Here is a 22,517-nt window from a genome sequence, read left to right on the forward strand (position 1 = left end):
TAGTCATTTACTAAAAGCAGTGCATCCTTGTGAATTTAAAGGCCACCCAAACTTCTGTGAACTTTGAACCTGCATCTGTCAATCAGATTTAAATCTGAATATCAGTAAAGTTAGCTTTGTATCGTGAATAGCTGTTAAAGGTTTTATTTCGGTGACGAACATAAAATAAAACTTTTAAGAGACAGGAAATTAGGTTGAGCAACAACCGACTAGGGCTACAATCAAGTAATCGATTATTCTGACTATTAGTTAATTAATCAGATTTTTTTTAAATGCCACATTCGGCAGATTTTTTTATTAAACCACCTAAGCTTATTTTAGACAATATAAAAAATATGTAAATAGAAAAAGTGCAAATAATATCAGTTACTTTTTCTAAATAAGAAAATGAACATTTTGTTGTCTAAAGTACAGTAATGTAGCAAAGCTGAATAAATACTGAAATAAGCCCTTCCAGCTTCACTTTACCTCAATATAGTGCAGGACTGATCTGTTGACTCTTTTTTCAATGACCAATTAATAACTGGACTTTGACAGAATTTGAACCAAGTGAAGTTAAACTTGAAGACTTTTGGGTAGAACAGATTTACAGACAAAGATTGAGTTGTTGTTTTTTTTTATCTAAAATGCTTTGTTTTGGCTCGATTACTTCTTTGAGAGTGTTGTTTTTTTTTCCAGCAAATGGTATGATTTAGAGTCTTTGCTCCTTTACTTGATGATTATTTCAATCATCGATTAAACTTTTCAGCCCCACAACTAATCTGATTTCTCTGTTCCCACCTGGTTTAGTGACTACAGCGACTCGTCCCAGAACTCCAGGGGGTTTTACCCATCCAGCAACGGCGCGGCGAGGGTCGGAGGTCGACAGAGCAGCCGGAACTTACTGGAACCCGACAGCCAAGACAAGAGGCCCAGGATGCCCTTCAGCCGCCCGTCTGTGCCAGCGGCTCCATCTCAGCTGCCCAAAGCGAGCTCAGCCTCCGGCCAGGATGGTCCGCCAGCCCCCTGCCAGCTGGTTAATCGGAAGGCTCGCAACAGCAAACAGCTGGACCTCCCAGGTCAAAGTTCGCCCGGGTCGTCGTTGCAGGAGGATCCAGAGTACTCCAGCCTCTTAGGAGCCATGGACAACGACCTCGATCGCCCAGAGTCGCTGGCCGCCGAGGCTCTACAGGACCAGAGCTCTCGATCCGCTCAAAGCAAAGGTACCGTCTTCCAGACGCGATTCGATGTCAGCCGGCTCGGCTCCGCTGGTGTTTAAAAACCGTGGTTGTTTTGTCTCCAGTGTTAGAATCCAAAGGGAAGCAGCGTTCAAAAACAAAAGCGCTGAGAAAGAAGGAAGAGAAGGAGAAAAAGCCCAGATTAAAGACTCAGGGAGACGAGCTGAAAGACAACCTGGCAGACAACGATGACAGCTCCTCCACCACCACAGAGACCTCAAACCCAGACGTGGAGACAAACCTCAAAGAGGTACGTCAGAAAAACACAAACTCTTACCACGGATTTTTTTTCTCTAGTTTCTACTGTAAATATCTTAATAGACGTGAAACAAGGCAGAAGACTTACAGGTAACTTTTCAGCTAAATATATGAGCTTGTTTTAAGCAAATAATCCTTTAATATTGATTTTAAGAAGAACTAGTTTCACTGGTAGATTATTTCATATATTAAAAGACATTTTTCCATGTTATAAGTGAAATAATCTGCCAGTGAAATCAGCACTACTTCTAAATTGGTACACTGGAAAAAGAACAAAACTAAAATATTTCAACTAGAAATTAGTTGGGATTTTTTCATTGGAGTACTACAATACAGTCTCAATTTCAGTGTGAATATTTTCATAAAGCCACTTAAATGCATAATTTCTGATAGGAACCAGTGAAAAAGAAAGGGAGGACAACAACTCCTGGGAAGACAAAAGAGGAAACTTCAAATTTCTCAAGCAAACCCAAAGAAAGAAAACAAGAAGCTGCAAAGAAAGAGACTCAAACAGAGAAATCCAGGTTTGATTTGTTTTATTTTGTTTTTTTACTAAAATGAGTTTGCTTTCGTTGGTTTATGTTTGACAAATCTTTATCGCTGCAGTTCTCTGGAGCTTCCATACGTAACGCCGCTGGAAAACAAGCAGCGCAGGAGCTTCGCGTCCAAAGCTCTTCACCCCCTCATCTCAAAGACGAGGCCGGCGCAGAAACAAAGAAGTGCGTTCCGAGCGTTCGCATTCTGCTCCCGGTTTCCTTTGGGATTACTTTGGTGACCCGTTTTCGTTTCTTCAACAGTAGACGGGAAGCCGGACGACGGGCGGCCCCTGCTTTTAGCCAAGCTGTCGTCGAGCTCCTCCGTCCCGGAGCTGGGCCACAGCAGCAGCTCAGAGGGAGAGAAGGACTACGCTCCTCCAGAGTGGGACATCCCTCTTCCTATCAACAGCATGCGTGAGCGCACACTGGAAACTGTCCGGATCGTTCCTAGAGTCGGAATTCAAGTTCCAAATCACTCACCGCTTTTCTTTTTTCCCACGTTCAGAAGCAGACAGCCTCCAGCAGATCTCCCTGCAGACGTTGAACGCAGATCCTTTCCTGAAGCGGTCAGCCACCGCGGGGACCTGCTCCCCTCCACCCACTTCGCCCAGCTTACTGTCCCGAGGCACCTACAGCAGCGTGCTGAACAGCACCAGGTCCGTGGCCAGCTGCGTTTCCACTACCAATGTGCAATAAATCTTTGCCCATATTCTGCTAACGTGGAAAACCCCCCCCACAATTTTGCAATTACGGTGTTCAGAGGAGACATTACTGTCTGATTCAGGCATTGAAGCCACAAACCTCATACTTGGTGACGGCTACTTGAAATTGTAGCAGATGCTTTTTCAGAAGAGCTATGGATTTAACACATTCGAAAGGCACAACTTTTTCTGAGAAAACTGCACATTATATGAAAAAAAAACATCATCATCCTCCTACTCCCTGTCGCCTTTGTCGTTTCTGCCAGTAGTAACATCCAGTTGTAGATCATGTGACTCTTATGTGAAAAAGGTGTTTCCATTGCAGTTTTCCAAATACGTATTTTCCAAAAAACCATCATCCTTGCGCAGAACGTTAACAAAAAACCTAAGTTTTTGTTGCCATGTTTCCATGTGGCACAATTTTTATTATTGTGCCACATGGAAATTATTTTCACAATTTCAATTTGCTCAATTTTATGGTTAATGGAAACACAGCTACTAACATAATCTAATCATCACAAAGAAAGTGCATTTAATCATGCGTTTGAATTAGCTAATCATTATTGATGCGTTCCTAGAAGAAACATTGGAGAAAATAGCAAAAACTAACATTTCCCACAAAATCAAAGGTTGCGTTTTTCATTTACCATCAATAATTGAAATTGGTCAAGATCGCAATAAATCAGAACTCTTATTACTAGAAATTTCACCATAAATGAAAGCTCCTCGAATGGCCTAGTCAAAGGCCAGACCTAAATCAGCAGTCGAGAATCGGTGGCAAGACGTGAAACTTTACGTTCAGGGATGTTCTCCATAAAATCTGACTGAGCTTAAACGGTTTTGTAAAGAAGAGAAAAAAACGTCACTGTAGATATAAAAATAAAGTTTGTGGCAAAATGTCTCCAGGAAAACTTTTTAAGGAACCTAAACAAACAGAACTGCTCTGAGAAAAGACGTCAGAAACAAAGCCCAGCTTCATATGGCACACACAAAGCAGCGATCTGTAGAAAGACAAACCCACACCAGAGCCTCACTGACCACTTCCTGTATTAGCAGACTTGTATTTCTGTGTTGCCACATCCTGATGCTCCTTTTATATCAGTTTAGCTTCTGAAGAAGCCATTTCATCCACTCTGCCCTGTGTGGTTTCCACGCACATTATCTCCTCCTCAGCTTCAGCCCCTTTTACTTGTTGCTTTCTCTTTAATAACTGGTAGTGAGAGGGAGAGTTGAGCGTATTGCCTTGGTTCACAGACTGCTAATGGTGGCTGATAACTTTGGTCTTTTCCTAAAGTTTTCTCTCTGTGCCTGTTTGCTTTTGTGTTTTCCACATACTGCCTTTTTATTCGACGCCGTCTGCAAATACGGTGGTTACTTAGAAAACGTTTGATTCATTCAGATAATCACGTTTTCTGCACAATTAAATGTGAATAAAGTGGGATGAAACATGTTGATGTGCATGAACAAATGAACCGCATCATAACGCCTTAATGAGCAGACACATATTTTTATATTTGAAAATTATTTCATTACTATTTTCTGATGTATCTAGGCGTTTGGGGTATAAAAAAATTACTCTTTTGCATGTTTGTAATAAGTTATGAAACAAATTTTAAAATATTGTAAGCATGAATCTACCTTGTTTTTGTATGTTTTGCATTTGAAAATGTAAAAATACCACAACTCAGTATCAATTCAATTTATGTAGCAGCAATTAACTGACTTGAGACGTTTGTTTAAAAAAAATTCAATTGAAGTCATTCTTATTCAGCATGCATGTAGTGACAGTGGATTGGTAAAACTCTCCTTTAACAGGAAGAAACCTCCAGCAGAACCAGAACCTGACTCAGTACAAGGATCAGTCTTCCTCTACCCTTAGAAAATCTGCACCAAAATACCCTGAAAATATACATAATACACAATAAAATAAAATAATCTACGTACATTTGAAGGTAAAATAAAGCTTAAGCACTGTTTGAATAGCGATTATCTATAAACTTAATGACTGAAAATAAAAGAAAACTTGAGTGTAACTGTTCTTCTATTGTACCCCTAACTGGGCAACGTCTCCCCCAGGATACAGACACTTCACATCTCGTTATGTAAGCTGTTTAAATGTAATTCATATTTTTTTTTGAAAATATATATAATAAATCACTCTTAAAGAACAACATTTTACAAAAGCAAGTCCTCTCACATCAGCATGTATATAAAAAATAACAACTCATACCTCACAATGTATGTCTTTGTCCATGCGGTCCGCCATTTTGAACTTTGTATACCTGCGTTAGTTTGTTTTCAAACGTATCCAGCGATGTGAAGTGCAGGTGGTTGATGGCCCTCTGGTCCACAGCATGTGAATTTTCAGTATCCCACAGGATACGAAACCCATTAACGCTGTTGTAGTTTTCATCAATAATGTAGCTATTAATTGTCTTCTTGCCGCCATGAGTTGGGTCAACTTCTCAGTAACGTTGTACAAGCTGCTTTATGAATAAGGTGGATTAGTTTGATAATGCTTCTAAAGATTTGCCTTTGTTTTGTTTTCCCAGCGAGCTGAACCAGAAAAAGGCCCCGGGAAATAAGCCGTCTGCAGGAGCGCCACTTCCAGGCAAGAACGGCAACCCCACCTTCGCCGCTGTGGCCGCAGGTTACGACAAAAGCCCAGGTGAGTTTGCACCGAGCGAGATACCTCAGCCCTAACGGCAGCTGTGTTTCCGTTGCAAATGCCCGCAGAACTTTTTCCGTATTCCGCTGATATCGGGAAAAACCACAATTTCGCAATTGCAGTGTTTCCGTTAAATAAGAAATTCAATTAAAATCACACATGGGTAAGTGTGTTCACGCGATGACCCTTGTATTTGGAAGCGGCTACACATAAATGCAGAGTTTTTGGGAAAATGCAGTCTTGAGTTTTTACAGAAGAGCAACAGATTCAACCATTTTGAATGACAAACTCAACTTTTGATGAGTCGTGTGCTGCCGCGATGCCAGTGCTGCTGTATACAAACCGATGTGATGCTAAAAGCTTTGTTTTTGTGTGTGTGTGAAAAACATGTTTGTTTGTTTTTTTCTCATTTTGATTGTTTCCACTAAATGAATCTATGATTCAGTGATGGCTTTGCCTCAGCAGTAAGGTTAGATGTTCTCTGCAGGCGGCTCTGGTCCGGGTAAAGGCGACAACCAATCCAAGACTCTGGCCAACATGATGTCAGTGGAAAGCGACAGCTCAGACAGGTACGGAGAGAGAGAAAAAAAACATACATTCAGTCGGAAGCATCTACACGCCATTCCTAACTTTCTTCTTCTCTTTTCTTTTCTTCTCCCTTTCCTCCTGAAGCTCTGGATTATGGAGTCCGATCAACACGGCCAGCAGTCCAAACTACAAATCTGACAACTCTTTCTCTGCTTTCGGACCCAACAGCTCCTTCAACCTGACGCAAGGTACGTCACACGCCTGATCCCGAGCCAACACCAGGATGTTGCGTAACACGGTTAGCCAGCCAAAATCACGCCGTGCTTTCTCGTGCATCTGCTTTAGTTTTCAGTGGGATGAATCTCCCAAAGCCTTCGGAGCCTCAGCCCAGCTGGCCTGAGTTCACCCCGGCCATCTGGGACATGCCCAGCAGCGACCCCCTGCACTCCTGGCCCAGCAGCTCCGGATCGCCCACCGCCCCGACGGCCGTAAGCTCCCCGCCACCACGGCGCTTTCCGTCACCGCCGTGGCTCGCTCTGTTCAGTGACTCCATTGTTTTTGTTTTGATTTTTTTGCCGCAGTCGTTCCTGGGAAACACTTGCAGCCCGTGGTCTGCCACCACGCCCTTCAGCAACTCCATCTGGTCAACGGGCGCAGATTCCACGCTGCACCCGTACTCGCCGTCGACCGGTTCGCCTGCTCTGACCACTCTGGTGAGCGGCGCCGCCCCGTCACCGACGCAGTCGCCGACGACTCCCTCGGAGATGAGCAGGACCTTCAACCCCTGGAGCGCGTGGCTTCCCACTCTGACCAGGCGCAGCTCCGAGCCCTGGCCCAGCTCGTCTGATACCAGCAACTAAACAGCAGCTGGCGAAAGTTACCCGTACGCTACACGAGTCTTTTACTATCAGAGAAGCCCCGCCCCCTCCTCCAGACAGCAACGTTACGGGGAGCCATGGATGAGCGCCACGTTTATTTCTCTGCAGCTTTTTTATTCCTGAGGGCAGTGATGCTAACTTTTTATTTGGGTTTGTTTTAACAGGAGACCCCTGAAATAAGCGCACTGTAAAAACACAATGCCTTTTTGTTCTGGTTTCTAGTGCAAATATCTTGGTATACTTGAAATAAGAAAAAAGAAACTTACAAGTAACTTTTCAGCAAGAAAAAGAAGTTTGTTTTGAGCCAATAAGTCCTTAATATTGAAGGAAAAAGTACTAGTGCTTTTACCGTCATCTTGCTGAGAATGTTCTTGTAAGTTAGTTTTTTTCTTATTTCAAGTGTAACGGGATATTTGCACTGGAAACTAGATCAAAATTACTTGGTGGCAATGTGTGTTTTTGGCAGTGCGCGAATGCCGTAGAAAGGCTATTAATGCTGCATTCCTTCTCAGAAACGTGGCAGAGCCACTAAAGGTTTAGTATTAAATAACTTATTTGAGGCCACATTTAAGTTCAGTTCTTATTGGTTTCTTAATTAAAGAAAAGAAAAGAAAGCTTTATTTCAGAGGCCAAAACGTACAGTCATTCACATCGGGATCATTGCACTTTTATTGGCAGAAGGGATCTTTAAAAAAAAAAAACAAAATCTAAAATTGGATTTGTATTGGATGTTTTAATTTTTTTTTTTGTATACCCATCCCATAAAAGTTTTAGGAACATTTATGTTGTCCATTTTTAAACTGGAATTATTTGGTCTAGCGATCAAGTAAAACTAAATTCCTCAGTTTGGGGTTTGAACTGTATTCTTATCGCCTTTGTTTGTCTGCAAATTTAATTAAAGGATTTCAGCAGAAAATCTGGGTTTTTTCCTTGATTTACTCAGGGTTTTTTTTGTAAAGTGTCTCGAGACATTTGTTGTGAATTGGCACTAAATAGATAAACTAAATTGAATTGTTTGTACAAGTTCTGACAGAAATATACGAGGTAAAGAAGTTTCTTGGAATAACAAGAATATGTTCATAATGTGATAATCTGCCTCAAGCATCAGAAGTCTAGCTTCTGAAACAATTTTTAAATGTTTTGCTGATTACAAATCTGACAAATTATCAGCACAGATGATCACATAACGGATATGAATGAATTTAAACTTTTTTTTTTTTTTAAAGTTTACATTGGACCAAATTTGCTTCTCCTTCATCAGACTTCAGTGATTACAGGAACACAAAGAAAAGCCTTTAAAAATGTCTTTGAGAAACTTGACTGCAGAGAAAGTCCAAGCAAGATGGAACCAGAACCCGGTCTTAATAACTTAAGTAAAAGAAAAGGGAATCGTGGTTTTTAAATGTTTTTCATGAAAAACATTTTTTGTCTGGCATTTTTGCTTTCCAGGAAATGCGTAGAAGACTCAGGTCAGTGCTCAGGTAAGACTTGAGTCATTACTTCTCTTACCTGTTCACTTTTTTTCTTTTTTCTTTTTTACCCATAATGAATGTCATTGAGGACAACTCTATTTTATTTATCTATTTTTTAAAACTGACCTTTTGACTAGTTTTGCTAATAAATTATTTAAGTTTTGAAATAGTTGTGCCTCAAACTGTGGCTGATCTGATTAGCGATGTTGGACCGCTGTTATTTTGAATAGAACTAGAGGAAAGCTAACTTCTCTGCAGACCCCACACATCCTGGACACAAGCTGCTTAAACCTTTTACCTTCAGGTTGGCAGTTATTGCAAAAACCAGACAGTTTCTTCCCCCAATCTGTCTTTTATGAACATAATGAACACCTCAAAGCCAACTGTGACATATAATGTTCTTTAGCTCTCTTTTTAAATTTCCCTAAAGTTTACATATTTAGTGTCAGCAAGAAGGGAGTATGAAACCGAAGTCCTTGTTTATGAAGAGAAACAAAAGATTTATCCTCTCAAATAAACACAAGTGGAGTAAAAGTTACATTTCATTTTCCATCATTACTTTTATGTGCATTTTAATGCATTTATTTTATTAGAATCAATTCTTCAATATGTTTTTGTAGAATAAGGTAGAAAGAATTGATGATGCATTGAATTCCTGAAGGCATGTACCATTTCTCTCCGGGATATTTTAATAAGTACTTTAAGCACGAATAAGGGCAGAGTGACCCATCAACCTTCCTCTGGTTATGAGGAAACATCTTTAGATTTTCTTGTCTGGATGTTTATTTTTGCTTATGAAATACTATCTGGAATCTGGCCTAGTGCTGCAAGGGTGCAGCTGCTGGTTCTCTTCAGAGTGTGTGCTGTTCCTCTTCCTCAAAAAGATAAAAACATGTCGGCATGATGCAACAATGCCCTCTGCTGGACCACTAAGGAAAAACTACACCTCTTGAAATCTTTCGCTTGTTATAGAAGGAATTTATGATGAACTTGGATTTTAAAATCTAAAACTGATCTTTTTTTTTTTTACATGTGATTTTTTTTACTATGTTATATTTAAGGCACAATTTAAAAAAATAAAAAATTAAGTGTTCAGCACCAATACTTTCTAAATGAAATGGCTTTAACAAGTGATTCCAAGAATAACACACAGCAGATTACTTTAAAAAACAACAATTTTTTTAGGGTGATATTTTCACTGAAATATATCTTGTTTAACTAGAAATAGGAAACGCAAAGTTTTGTCTTTCATGATAACCCATGTTTGTTTAGTAGCTAAAAAAAACTTTTTTTTATCCTTGTAAAGTTTGCCCCTCGTTTGAAGGCATTGTCAGAAGAAAAATAAACCTTACAGCCGAACAGGTTACTTCCTCGGCGGTTGTTTGAGGGACTCCATTAGGAGCCGACCAAGCTTCTTCACATCACATTTAGACATGACCCTCACGGCGTGGCTCTTCTTCAGAGACTTTGTGCGATCCAGCACCAACATGCCGCGGCTCATGGAGCCCTGCAGCTCCACGCGCACCGGGCACTCGATGCTCTCCAGCACGGTGCCGCCGTCCACGCAGGCCGCCATCGCGTAGGAGTCGTAAGAGACAAAGCCAGGCCCGAAGTACACGTCTCTCTTGTTCTTCATGGCTTCTTTGGAGTAGGCCCAACACTTCGACGTCACCGTCTTCATGAAGCGGGCCGCCGGGAAGTCCTGGTTGACCAGCTCTTCAAAGAACTCCTGCGAAACAATGGGATGTGGGTTGTTGGGTCAGACGACTGCGCTTTAGGGCAAAGGTAGATTGGAAAAAAAGAGGAGTACGTTTCTGCAAAAAAGAAATTAAAATAAATGAAACTGGAATTTTTAGATTAAAGTCTGAAATGTTCTGGAAAGACGAGGACATTTCTGAATTTCAAATGTCAAAAATTTGAGAGGAAAAACTAACTTTTTATATTAATCAAAGAAATATTTAATCTGTGATTAATTTCCACACTGAAGTTTCAAAAATAGATTTTTTTTCTCTCTCTTTTTTTTAATTTTCTGAGTTTCTAAAGTCAACCATTTAAGACTTAAACTTAAACTGTTCTGAGATTAATCTAAAAAAAGAAAGGCGTTTTTTTGGGCAGAAATTTACTCCTTTTTAAATCTATCTGGTCATAATATGCCATCATAACATCACCATCCAGAGTAGTTTTCATTTACGATACCTCGCAAAAGTATTCGTGCCCCTTCAACTTTTCTTGTTTTTGTCATGGAAACACTTATGGAGCGTAAAATCGTTTTACAAGACACTCTTTGATCAGCCTACCCAAGTCAGGGCATTTCTGCCAGAGTATTCCCACGTAGCGAGGTAAGTAGGGCAGACGAACTCTTCTAGAACAATGTAAGCCGACTCTGGATCCGCTGCAAAGTTGAACTCTGCACAGACGGTCACGTTCCCCTTTCCTGCAGTAACAGAAGTGAGCGTTTCGAGGCCAGTCGTCTCACACATGGCAGCATTTGAACTCCTGCTTCCATACCCTCCATGTTTCCTCCCATGATGAAGAGCTCTCCGAGCTTTTGGGGAAAGCGTGGATCCAGTCTGACGGCCAGCGCCAGGTTGGTGAGCGGGCCCAGGGCCACCAAGGAGACCTGTGGGGGTTAGGGGTTTAGAAACGCCAGAGAGTCGCCCACACACACATAAAAATACTGGGACTTCTCACCTGATTCTCATATTTAGATGCCAATCTAATCATGGCATCGACAGCATGCTCCTGTTGAATTTTCTCCTTCCACTGAGGATCTCTGTCTTCTATCACATCCCCAAGTCCATCAACTCCAAAGTGGTCACTGAATGGGTTACTGACTCCAACAAGAGGACCAGCACTGCCTTGAAACACTGGAATCTGCAGGAATTAAAGCAGAAAGGACGGGAAACGGAAAGCCTTGAATAAGGACTGTAAACTTTTATTCTAAAACATTGGCATGTAATTCTTCTTCAGGTTCTTCTCCAACTGACGCACCCCCTGGCGCTCGCAGACAGAGAGAACCCGCAGAACGTTCTGACACACGTTCTCCACCGCGGCGTTCCCAAACACGCAGGTCACAGCCAGGACCTCCAGGTTGGGCGCCGCCAAGGCCATCATTATGGCCTGAGCGTCGTCAATGCCGCAGTCTGTGTCGATGATCACCAACTTGTTTGCCATGGTTCACCTTGTTGTGATCCTGGACACGCCAAACATACCAAGAAGTAAATCAGTGTTTGCTTGTGTTTTTTTTGGCTCTAATGGCCTTTATTTGAAAGTAGTTTGACATGAAAGGGGGTAATGAGAGAGGGGGAGGACCTCCAGCAAATGTCACCAGGCCGGGACTCGAACCTGCAACCATCACCACAAGGACTAAGGCCTCCTTCGTGGCCTGGTGCTTTGCCCCTGCGCCACCACAGCACCCCCAAATCAGTGTTATTTTTCTAAGTTTATCTTAAAGGTGATAAAAACAAAGCAAACGTCCATGGAAAGGAAAGAATTCTAAGTTTTATGTAATGTCAAATTAAGTCTCTTAAGAGCCAGTCTAAACAATTATATAAACATCAGCGGTTGCCCGGGGCGTCAAGATGCTAGGGGCGTCATAAAATAATTTATGGACAGACAACTTTGTGTGTTCTACAGACGATGGTACCCGTACTTTAAAAAGCACTCTGTCATGGGATGTACTATGCCAAGTTCATTTATTATATAACACTTATGGCGCATTCAGACCAGCCATGTTTATTCTGGGTAAATACAATCAAAACAAACATGGGTCTAGTTCTTTTACCAAAGACAAAAAAGAAATCCACTAGCTGCTAAAATCTGACACTACTCCATTTTTGTTTACATTTACATTGTCTTCTCCTGAGGTTTTTCTGTCATTTCCTTCAGTGGTTCTTGGTGCAGCGCCACCGCCTGCAACAGTTTAAGAGCTTAAAACTTTCCTAGATCTTTGAGGCCTTTGTGGTTCATTCCTTAAAGGTCATTTGTTAGGTTTTTAGATGAATACAAATATAAATATTGAAGATTAGGAGACTTTAAGGACTGTGAGAATCTATGTCTCCTCTCGGAATGTGTGTGTTATGTGTAAGGCGTTTGGAGAAGCAGGAAGCAAGCCGACAGACGGCCTGGAGATAAGAGCTGACACCTAGCAGGAGAGTGGATCAAAGACTAAAGTTCAAAGTTTTATGACCTTGAGGGACACGAAAACTGAAGTTTACGACTCACAGGGGGTCGGAAGCTGACCCAGAGAATCTCAGGAACTGGAAATGCAGGATGACACCATTGTTTAATAAGAGACTCTGTGTTGACAGCTGTGTTTTCTGTTTGCTGCTCCTTCTAGGCAAATGATTTGTAACTTTAACCAGGCCTCAATGTAATAAATATGCAATTGCAAAGGAGCACGTTAGAACTGGTCCGGAGACAGAGATAAGGAGTTGTCCCTGGGCAGAGTTCTCCGTTCAGTCCGTCTCTCTGTGTCCTTATTTTTGTCCAGCGAGAATGTCAGGTTATAGATCTAACATCATTGAAGAGTGCACTGTTCTGTTCTCTGGTAAACAATAAGCCACAAGTGTAGTCTTTTTGGTTACAAAGCTAATGTTTGATCCCAGTGTTGCAATTTTTCCTGTACAGGCTCACTAAGATGTTACACCTACCAGTTTACAATTTCCTAATAAAAGCCTCACAGATGAAATACACATTGTCGGGTATTAGGAATTACGTTTCCTTGCAAAAGTATTCACATCCATTGAAAGGCTTCATATATTTATACACCCATAAATATCCACATATTTTAGAAGTAGACTAGCAAATTAGCACATAACTGAAAGGTGGCAAGAAAATTACTGAATACATTGTTTCCCACTTTTTGTCTAATAAAAATCAAGTGTTTTGTGTGAAAATATTTATCGCATTTTATTCCGACTAACCTTTTTTTTTTTTTTTTAAAAAGTTATTTTATTTCAAAATAAATTGGAATCTATGCATTGTTTTTCCCCTTCAATAATACACATTACAGTTTATGGTTGTATGTTAACAAAAATAGATAAGAAGTCAAGCTGTATAATTCTAAGCAGAACCCAATCTTTGACAGCTCTCACAACCTATAATTTGCTGTAGCTTGAAAATGTTAATAAACTTACCCTTTTGCCAATTTAAAGATGCTTGAGGAAGTATAATACGTCCTATCTTATACTTCTACTGTTTAAAAAGTATTGTCAGTAAACACCTGACTTACCTCAGTGTATGGTTTAACGTTTAAACACCCACCTGAGTTCTTTCTTGTGATTGGTTTAAAAATGTGGACCCGTTGCAATACGAGCTGACGGCGGGGGGTGAGATTCGACGTCAGTGATGTACAAATACTGCTTATTTTAAATTTAACGTTATGAAAAAAATCATATTATTCAAACTAAAAAGCTTTGAAATGTTAACTAGATGTGCGTGTATTATTCTTACTCCATTTATTATAGTTTTTATTTTTGAAATATTTGTTTGGGTCCCCCCCCCCCAAAATGTTGTCTCTGGAATGGTACAGTCCCGTGAGCCTGCTTGGGAGGAAGATACGGGTCAGTGGGGCGAAGTAACGGGATTTTCAGCGTTAATTGTTTACGGTGGCGGAGTTATTGCTCGGTAAATGTCAGTGTAAAATGGCGAGCAGTTAGCTGACCTCCGGGGTTCCTAGAAACAGCCGAGAGAACAAAACACCCACCACGTCGACTACAGGGTATTGTTTATGCCAGCTAACTCCAGAGTAGGAGGGATGTAGCTGCGCTCGCTCAGCTGCGGCTTCACAGGTGACATGATGTTTAGTTAATGTTTAATTGCCGCACAGCTAGCACCAGGCGGGCTAGCCGGGCTCTTTCTCTGGTTTCCTAATACCTTTAACCCCTTTACATTGGGCTATAGGTAATGTATTGTTAAATTGTTTTCATTATGTTGCTTTGCTGTGCGTTAAACAACTGAGTCGGATCTCTGTTTTCATGTGTTGAAAGTAACCTCCGCGTGAGGAGTCTGCCACACCACCTCCATCTTTCCTCCAGCTCTGCTCTTTTATCCCCAGAGAAGACGCCCTCTTTCTCGGCCACCCCCATCACCGCACGCAGCGCCCCGATGCCTAACACATCAGAAGGTCAAGGAGCGAACCTCCCCCGGCCCGCGGAGCGGTCGGAGCTGCGGAGGCCCGCGGATGGAGAGGAGGAGGAGGACCACGGGCTGATCAGCTCTCTCGCCCGGGACGCCGCGAGGCTGAGGCGGGCTTCGAGTGCTGAGCTTCACCTGCAGTGGACCTGCCCGGTCACGCACTCCCGGGAAAAGTTCTACACGGTCTGCTCCGACTACGCTTTGCTCAACCAGGCGGCCTCCGTGTACTGCTGTCCGCCGAAGGTGGCCAGGAACAAGCAGGAGGACGGGGCCCCGCTCGGGAAGCCCAAAGCCTCCTCGGACTTCAGCGGCGGTCACACTGGAGGGGGTCCTGTGGGGTCAGACGGGGACTGCGACGTGGATGAGGTGTCCTCCGGCCACGCTAAGCCTCTTCTGGCCTGGGAGATTGACACAGCGGACTTTAATACCGTATTCACTAGGAAAATAAGAACCAGTGAGCTTACCATAATTATCTTCTTTAATTGGCTGTATGGTCGTTATGCTAGTTCAACATCTTCCATATCAACTCTATACTTATTGGACAGTGTTGGTCCAATAATCTTGTGCCCTATTTTTTTCAGGCAATGGGAAGAAATGCAGCTCTAAGAAGATGAGGGCTTCAGACAGACCCAGCAGGAATCTGCAGGATGTCCCTGTTCTTGCATCCCTGGAGGAGATCAAGCAGAGGAAAGTGCTGGACCTCAGAAGATGGTAACATTGAACTCTGTTCCTTTGTCGTCTTAGCAAAAAACTTGCAGTTCCCTTTACGTTCATTAAAATGTATCATATTGTGCCAATTTATAGGAGAAGTATTATGTAAAATCCACTTCTTTTTTTTCTTTTTTTTAGCTCCACATCATTATAATGTTATTCCTTCATCCAGAACATAACTGGAGTGTTTTCTTGATTCTTTCAAGCATGTGTGAGAAATCCTTTAATTTCCATGACAACCATTCAGCTGTGAAAAACACCTGATTGGGCCTAGCTCCACCTTTGAGACGCAGCTCCTCCTCCGAGCTGCAGTTTCCTCACTCAGATCCTTCAGACTAGCCAGCAGAGACATGTTGTGAGGACTTCCTGAAGGCGCAGATTCAGAAAGAGCAGGAGTTTTTAAAGCGACAGTGGCCTAATTTCAAGGTGTTAACATTTCTTTTAAATCATATTTGATATATTCAGCATTTTATAACAACTGCAGTTAACGCAGTTACTTGATTGTGCTCTAAATTGGCACCATGTGCCTGGAAAACACAAAACTTTCCTCCTTAAAGCCTCAAACGTTGTAATATTTTTAATGCGACAGACCAACAAAAGTTAGTGCATAATTGTGCAGAGGAGGAAATCTGATGCATGGTTCTCAAAAATTGTTTGCAAATAAAACATCTGAAAAAACATTGTATGTATTCGGCTATTCTGAGACAAAACCAGCTGAAAGTCTTTTGTTGGGATGTCTGTACCAGCCTAGAGACTGAAATCTTTTGCCTGTTTTGCTGATCATGATGCTGCTGCTGCCGCCACCATGTATCATAATGTGGTAGCGTTTTCTTGGTGATATGCACTGTTGATTAGTGTTTTACATGTGTTTCAGACATTTACATTTGGCACAAAAAAAGCTGCATTTATAAATTAAACTATACAAATGTAGACCAGTGTACCAATAAGGTAATTGGATTTTATTTAGAGGTGTCAGATGAAAGAGGTTGAAAATGTGCTCCACTTTATAATTGCATCCACTTTGTAATTGTAGGCTAATATGAGAATAATGTAGTGACATTTGTGCTTGTAATGTGGAAAAATGCAAGAACTCTGAACACTTCTGCTAGGCACTGTTAGCAGGCTACATAAGAGGCTGGGGTTATTACTGGACAATACTTTAAATACCGTAGATCCATTTCAGACAGTCTGATGGCTTACTATAAATTTGAATTTATTTATCAACTAGTGGTTTTTTTTCTGCCTCCTTGTTTATCTTTATGTTTATTTGAGCCGTTGTACCTGCTTCATGTGAGACGACGTTTCTCCGTCATGTTAACCCTTTACGTCTCTGTTCCTGCAGGTACTGCATCAGCCGGCCGCAGTACAAGACGTCTTGTGGCATCTCCTCGCTGGTGTCCTGTTGGAACTTCCTGTACAGCACTCTGGGTGCAGGAAGGTGAGCGGCTTGGGAGTCGCTCCGGTCTCATTTAGTGCGAGACTTCTGAACCCTGCCCATGTTTTCAATGTCTAATCCAATTAGCTTTGCACTAAGAACACCCAAATTATGCTTGGATGCATTTTTCGAACCTGGACCTGCCGATTCCAATTGTTCTTGTAGTGAGTGCGCTAAATTTACCGAAAAAGTCGCTAATCTGGCAAACAGTGGGGTGACAGACCAAGTCTGTGGGCAGAGACCCCGTCACATCTTGACTCAGGAAGCCTTGAATCTACGCAAGATTAAAATGAAGACTCTGGACCATCAAAGTGTTAGTCCTGAGTCCAAACAATAAGAAAACAACATCGGCATGTTGTTGTTAAATGTTTTTCCATGATCCTAGATCTTTATCCTGTTGGACCAATATGAAAGCAGGAGCAAGAAGAACCTTAAACAGCTTGAAAACCAAACTACTTGTAACCAGATCCAGCTGTGTTGTGTCACCGTGAAGTGCAGAGATCTCTTGTGGGCAGTGATGATTGATGCTAAACAATAAATTATGGGTGCCTTCTTTCTGGGTCGTGACATTTCCATTTAACAGTAGGAACTATTCAACAGTACCAATCAAAAGTAAAGTGATTTCTGCTGTTTATGAAAAAGAAACAATAGGGGAATTTTTTTGTTGGTCCTGGTCAGTATGTAGATGTTGGGTGAATGCCAAGTTAATCTTGAGAAATCAGCCCCTCACAAGCTGTCTGGTTGTGTAAGGAATATGGAGTTGTACTTGCTGAATATGAGAGTTTTATGTGTGAAAACAATCATCTCCGTTTAACTTCATGTTCACTATTGGCTTGGCTAGCCTTTCGCCCATCTCTCAGGAGGAGGCGCTGCACATTCTGGGCTTCCAGCCGCCTTTCGAAGACATCAAGTTTGGCCCCTTCACCGGCAATGCCACGTTGATGCGGTACACAAATGGTTTCCCTCCTAGTTTTTAGCAAAAGAAAAGTATTTATTACACCTTCTCAAGCAGTCCGATCCCTTTTTCTCCCAACCCCTCCTTACAGGTGGTTCAGGCAACTCAACGACAATTTCCGAGTGCGAGGTTGCTCCTACATTTTGTACAAACCTCACGGTAAACACAAGACGGCTGGAGAAACGGGTGAGTTTCCCGTCTGCGGAGACCTGCTGGAGGAGTAATGTTAGAGGAGTAACAGCTGCTCTCTGCTCTGTAGCTGAAGGTGCGCTGATGAAGCTGACCCAAGGCTTGAAGGATGAGTCCATGGCCTACATTTACCACTGTCAGAACCATTACTTCTGCCCAGTGGGCTTCGAGGCTACGCCACTGAAAGCAGCAAAGGCCTACAGGTTGGTCATGTGACTCTTCATCTCGTAGAAGAATGCCATCACTTTCAGCTTTTCTGAGTCCAAAGACCTTCGGTCAACATCGTCATAAGAGACTGACTGCTTGTCTCCTGTGTGAAGGGGTCCTCTGCCCACAAATGAAATGGAGCACTGGATCTTAATCGGCGAGCCCAGTAGGAAACATCCAGCGATCCACTGTAAAAAGTAGGTTTCTCTTTGGTTCAGTAGGGAAATGTAACCGTCTCTCCTGCTGAGCTGCTGATCAGGACCTTCTCTGTGCAGATGGATGGACATCGTGACCGACCTCAACACGCAGAATCCAGAGTACCTGGACATCCGCCACACAGAGCGGGGACTGCAGCGCCGCAAGACCAAAAAGGTTCCTGTTCTAACGCTTGGCACATTTTCATCAGGGTTCCTACAGTGGCTGGATAAGTTGGGATATTGCGAATGATTTTAGTTATTGTTCGTAATATCGGATCTGTATTAGTATTGAAAGTATTTTTCTCTCTTTCGTCCTTCCTTCATGACTTCTTTCCTGCCTGTTCTACTTCCTTCCTTCATGTCCAACTTGCTTCATTCTTCCTTCCTACCTAGTTTCCTTCCTTTGTCTTTCCCTCCTTCTTTCTCTTTTCCCTTTATTTGCTGCTATGCTCCCTTCCTTTTTTCTTCCTTCCTTTGTTTCTTTCTTTCCTTCCTTCCTTTGTCTTTGTTTCTATTCTTCTTTCCTTTCTTGCTTCCTTCCTCTTGCCTCGTCTTCCTTACTTCCTTATTTCCTGGTCTACTTTCTTCCTATCCTCCTTCCTTCCTTACTTCTTTTTGACCATTTTTTCTGTTGCCACTGTTTTTTTTTTGTACTATTGATTTTTTGTTGAGCTCCCAGTCTTTGAGCATAGAAGGCCTCCTTTTCAGTCACCATAATCTTTGGTTCTTCCTATACTAAAATGAGTTTGCCTATTTTAAATCAAACTTTTAAAATAGCCAATAATAAAAAAGGTACAACGTAGGAGCCCTGCTGCGTTCCACGTTGAAGTGGTGCCTCTCTGAACAACGTGTGTGACAGGTGGGCGGCAACCTGCACTGCATCATGGCCTTCCAGAGGGTGAACTGGCAGAAGCTCGGCCCCTGGGCTCTAAACCTGGAGAACCTGCGCCACGACTTCCATCAGCCGGCCTCAGACCGGGACCACGGCAGCGTGGCCGACGACTTGGAGGAGAGGACGCCGTCCAAGCGTCTGACCCAGCTGGGACGCTCGCAGAGCATGGGGAGTCAGAAGGACACCTGCAGCTGGAAACGGCTGTCCAACACCACGGAGTACAGACAGAGGAGCTCCCCCGAGAGCGACCTGGAGGAGGACATCACAGACTGAGACGCTTCCTGTGGACATTCAGGGGCGGGACGTCGTGACAACCGACGACAAAACACAGAGCAGATGATTCTAAAGGATAGGCCCCGTAAAAAACCTTGCAAAGTGTTGGTTCAGCTCATTGTTTTAACAGCGTTTATTCGTAGTTTTTAGGAAATATTTAAATAGCGTTTAAAGGTCTTTGTTGGTATTGGGCATTCCTTTGACCTCATCACATCTAAAATCCTTTTTCCTGTTTTGTGTCCCCACAAACACGAACAACCCCCTAAGCTGTGACTCTATTTTTCCGGTTTCAGGGGTGACCCAAAGGCTACAGCAGCTTCAAAATATACGTTTCCACTATTTCATCTTAGCACTGCCAAAGGATTTCCTTGTTTTCCACAAGCGACCTAGCAAGGGGAGAAGGTGAACCAAGACTTCTCCAGCCACTGGAAACAGACAAATTCCAGTCCGAATAGAAGCCTAACTGGTCTTAAAATCCCATCCGAACTTTTTTTGGTCAGCTCTAGAACTTGCGCTGACATCAACACTCTTCGGCATGAAGGTTATCACTGAATGAAGAAGACTCAATCTTAACTGTTTTGAATATTAGTTTCCGGTCCATGGACAGGGAATAGAGACACAAACACTGTCATCTTTTGCAACATTCATAAAAAATAATGGCAAATCATGAGGAGGGAAGAATTTACTACGTTAGCGTAATAGGGCTGTTGTAGATGGAGAAAGAAAAGAACATTTCCGCCAAAAAACAGGAATTTTTAGATCAATGTCAGGAATGTGCTAGAAAGACGAGGAAATTTCTGAATTCCAAAAAACCCAAATTTTGAGATTAATCTCAGAACATTTATAGAAAAAAACAAGGAAAATTCAGAGTTTGAAAAGCCAAACATTTTCTACTTTTTGAAACTCAAAATTCCCAAGTTTGTTCTAGAAAATTTCAGAGATCTCAAAATTTCAGTTTTTTTCTAGGAAATTTTAAACTTTTGAAATTTTTTTTTCCCGAAAAATTCTGAGATTAATCTGAAATGTCTTTTGGCAGATATTTACTTTTTTTTTCTCCATCTACAATGGCCACATGTGTTTGGTAAAGTTTGACGAGTGTTTGGTAAAGCTTCAGAAGCAAACAGTCGCATCAACACTTTTGAAGGTTTAAAAACCTACTTTAAACATCAAAACGCTAGAATTTTTTTTTAGTTCAATCACTGCTGTTCTTAGCCATCATCTCTTTATCGTGGACACATTGGTGTGAACACAGTCCCAGGTCTTTCTCTTCACCCTAACCTGGCTGCAGTGGTACTGTGGGCTTCATATAGAGCTAGTTCTGCCTAGAAAACGCACAACAGCATTACCCACAATCCCGTTTGGTTCAGAAATGACGCACCAACAGTGTTTATTGTACAGGTACAGTCAGTGGAAATGTCGCTCGCCTGGTTCGCAGTGGTTTAGTTCAGTGGAAATGGCGTCCAGTCACAGTGTTGTGAAAGCGGCCAACGTTCTGCCGTGATTTGTGAAATCCTCCAGTAACAGATATGTGGATCGTCATGGTTTTTTTTTGTTGTTTTTTTTTAAGAGCTGTACATGCGTGTCACATCTCTTTAAAAATTTGATCCTCATGTTTTCATTTCTGTGAACACGGTTTGGTTTGCAGCATTGTGATGCCATCTGTGTTTCAGCTAACACAGATGTGATTAAGCAAGCCTGTTCACGTGGGATTCTCATAGTTATTCATTTTACAATAAAATCAGATTTTTTTTAAAATAACACCATGAAGCTGTCCAATTTCTCTCTCTACAAGTGACAGTGCCGTGCAGAAGTATTCATACCTGGCTACAACAGCACACCTCTGTGTACTATATTGAGATTTTGTGTTAGACCAACGCAAAATAGTGCAGACAGTGCAGTAAAGTGGAAAGTAAACGGGAAGATGTCTCAACCAGCTTTGTGCGTAAAGAGACTTGTACTCTTGTGGAAAACTGAGGTTCTGCCATGAAAATCAACAAAACACAAGAGCAAGCTTTGACCAAACATAATTTTGATTTATTTATAATCCAGATGGGTTTAAATTTAAATAAAAGGTTTGTTTCTGATAAAGTAGAAGGTCATCTCTCAATATTTATCTCTGGTGATGAACTCCAAGTCTTTCAAGTCGGAAGGCCTCCTTTCCATCACCCTGATCTGTTTGTCCCTCCACAGATTCTCTCTCAGTTAGAGCCATATTTTGGAGCCTCATGTGTTCATTTTCTGCTTGGTGCAATACCTAAAAGTCACAGTAGGCGGCTTTCTTTGAGTTAAATGGAGTCACAGGTCAGCTCTCAGCAGGTGTGCACATATTTTGACCGTCGTCGTCGTTTGTCGCTGTTGAACACTGCGTTGCAGCAATTATGGGAACATTTTGGTTGTACTAAGTTGACTGCAAGTGTGCAACTTTAAAATTAGCATCTTGTCGGAGACGGCAAGACCAATGACGATTCTCAAGTGTTCGTTCATTGGATCCAGAAGGTCGACCCAGTCTGAGGGTTTTTTGTTTTCTTTGATTAAGAGCGAGTCACTATAATATCCGATTCCGTTTTTGACTCTGGCTGGGCTAACCTGAATGTGACAGGTCAATAATTTGGTCCATGAATGTATTTAACCTGCAACCTTCACTGTTTTCTGCCAGCATAGCTTTTCATGTGGCCCTCTAGACTCTAACGGGACGCAGAAATAGAGCCGTCAAGATAACAGTGTGCTTAAATGTTATTTTATCAATCAAATCACAGCAGTTTTTATCTGCCAAAATCCATCAATCAGTCCCTCCACTTTTTTGCGAATTATCGTGAAAATTCACACAAAGTCAACAAGTCCCCGCACTTTTTTTGCGCTAATACGTAATTGTGAGTTTATTGCAGATTTTTCACAAAAATAGATCCAAGGTGCTTTTTATTTCCACTTACAGGTGAATGTGTTTCTTACTCCTGAGTAACGAGTAATAAAAAGTTGCATTTCCCCATCATACATGAGTGCAAATATTTCTAAATCGGTACCACAAACACTTTGACTTTTAGTGTAAAAACTCCCAAAAAACAATCACAAAATTGCGAATAAAATTGAATAAATAATATTTCATTTTAAGGATTTATTTATATTTTAACAGTTTAACGGGTTTCAGAAAAGCATTCAGGCACTTCTAAAAACATTCACGATCTTGATTTGGCCCAAAATCAAATTGAGTTCGACACCCCTGCTCTACGTCATTTGACAGGATAAAAATACAAATGATAAAATC

The 22,517-nt window shown here is 41.8% G+C and overlaps 3 protein-coding genes across 6 annotated transcripts in view; 2 read left to right on the top strand and 1 right to left on the bottom strand.

Annotated features, from left to right (window-relative positions):
• The window catches only part of tmem131 (transmembrane protein 131), a 38,188-nt gene extending 30,486 nt beyond the window's left edge, over positions 1-7,702 (top strand). Inside the window, exons 31-41 of one of the 2 annotated variants that reach the window (XM_014470774.2) lie at positions 790-1,202; positions 1,283-1,467; positions 1,869-1,999; positions 2,082-2,194; positions 2,273-2,425; positions 2,517-2,667; positions 5,265-5,380; positions 5,868-5,949; positions 6,053-6,156; positions 6,254-6,396; positions 6,490-7,702. In XM_014470774.2, the coding sequence (XP_014326260.2) occupies positions 790-1,202; positions 1,283-1,467; positions 1,869-1,999; positions 2,082-2,194; positions 2,273-2,425; positions 2,517-2,667; positions 5,265-5,380; positions 5,868-5,949; positions 6,053-6,156; positions 6,254-6,396; positions 6,490-6,768 (1,870 nt within the window). In that variant the 3' untranslated portion in view covers positions 6,769-7,702. The remainder of the gene's footprint in view (positions 1-789; positions 1,203-1,282; positions 1,468-1,868; positions 2,000-2,081; positions 2,195-2,272; positions 2,426-2,516; positions 2,668-5,264; positions 5,381-5,867; positions 5,950-6,052; positions 6,157-6,253; positions 6,397-6,489) is intronic. The other variant, XM_023340196.1, reaches the window with a different exon arrangement.
• A 942-nt stretch (positions 7,703-8,644) lies between these two features.
• Positions 8,645-13,503, bottom strand: LOC102220343 (inosine-uridine preferring nucleoside hydrolase-like). Its single transcript, XM_005804456.3, has 6 exons — positions 13,397-13,503; positions 11,250-11,451; positions 10,950-11,132; positions 10,767-10,878; positions 10,556-10,692; positions 8,645-9,987 (listed from the first exon to the last, which is right to left on the bottom strand). The coding sequence occupies exons 2-6, from the start codon at positions 11,430-11,432 to the stop codon at positions 9,622-9,624; spliced, it is 981 nt and encodes a 326-aa protein (XP_005804513.1). The 5' UTR covers positions 11,433-11,451; positions 13,397-13,503; the 3' UTR covers positions 8,645-9,621.
• Positions 13,504-13,800: 297 nt separating this feature from the next.
• Positions 13,801-20,144, top strand: bivm (basic, immunoglobulin-like variable motif containing). Of its 3 annotated transcripts, none has more exons than XM_005804431.2 (10): positions 13,801-14,050; positions 14,317-14,850; positions 14,978-15,107; positions 16,450-16,545; positions 17,384-17,488; positions 17,589-17,683; positions 17,757-17,889; positions 18,007-18,090; positions 18,169-18,265; positions 18,950-20,144. In XM_005804431.2, exons 2-10 carry the CDS (start codon positions 14,367-14,369, stop codon positions 19,253-19,255), a joined length of 1,530 nt encoding a protein of 509 aa, XP_005804488.1. In that variant the 5' UTR covers positions 13,801-14,050; positions 14,317-14,366; the 3' UTR covers positions 19,256-20,144. The 3 variants fall into 3 exon arrangements, with proteins under 3 accessions (XP_005804488.1, XP_023195939.1, XP_023195938.1); XM_023340171.1 differs by having other exon boundaries at positions 14,322-14,850; XM_023340170.1 differs by lacking the exon at positions 13,801-14,050 and adding an exon at positions 14,067-14,162.
• The last annotated feature ends 2,373 nt before the right edge of the window (positions 20,145-22,517 follow it).

Source organism: Xiphophorus maculatus, chromosome 9 (assembly GCF_002775205.1).
Source record: "Xiphophorus maculatus strain JP 163 A chromosome 9, X_maculatus-5.0-male, whole genome shotgun sequence".
Lineage (NCBI taxonomy): Eukaryota > Metazoa > Chordata > Actinopteri > Cyprinodontiformes > Poeciliidae > Xiphophorus > Xiphophorus maculatus.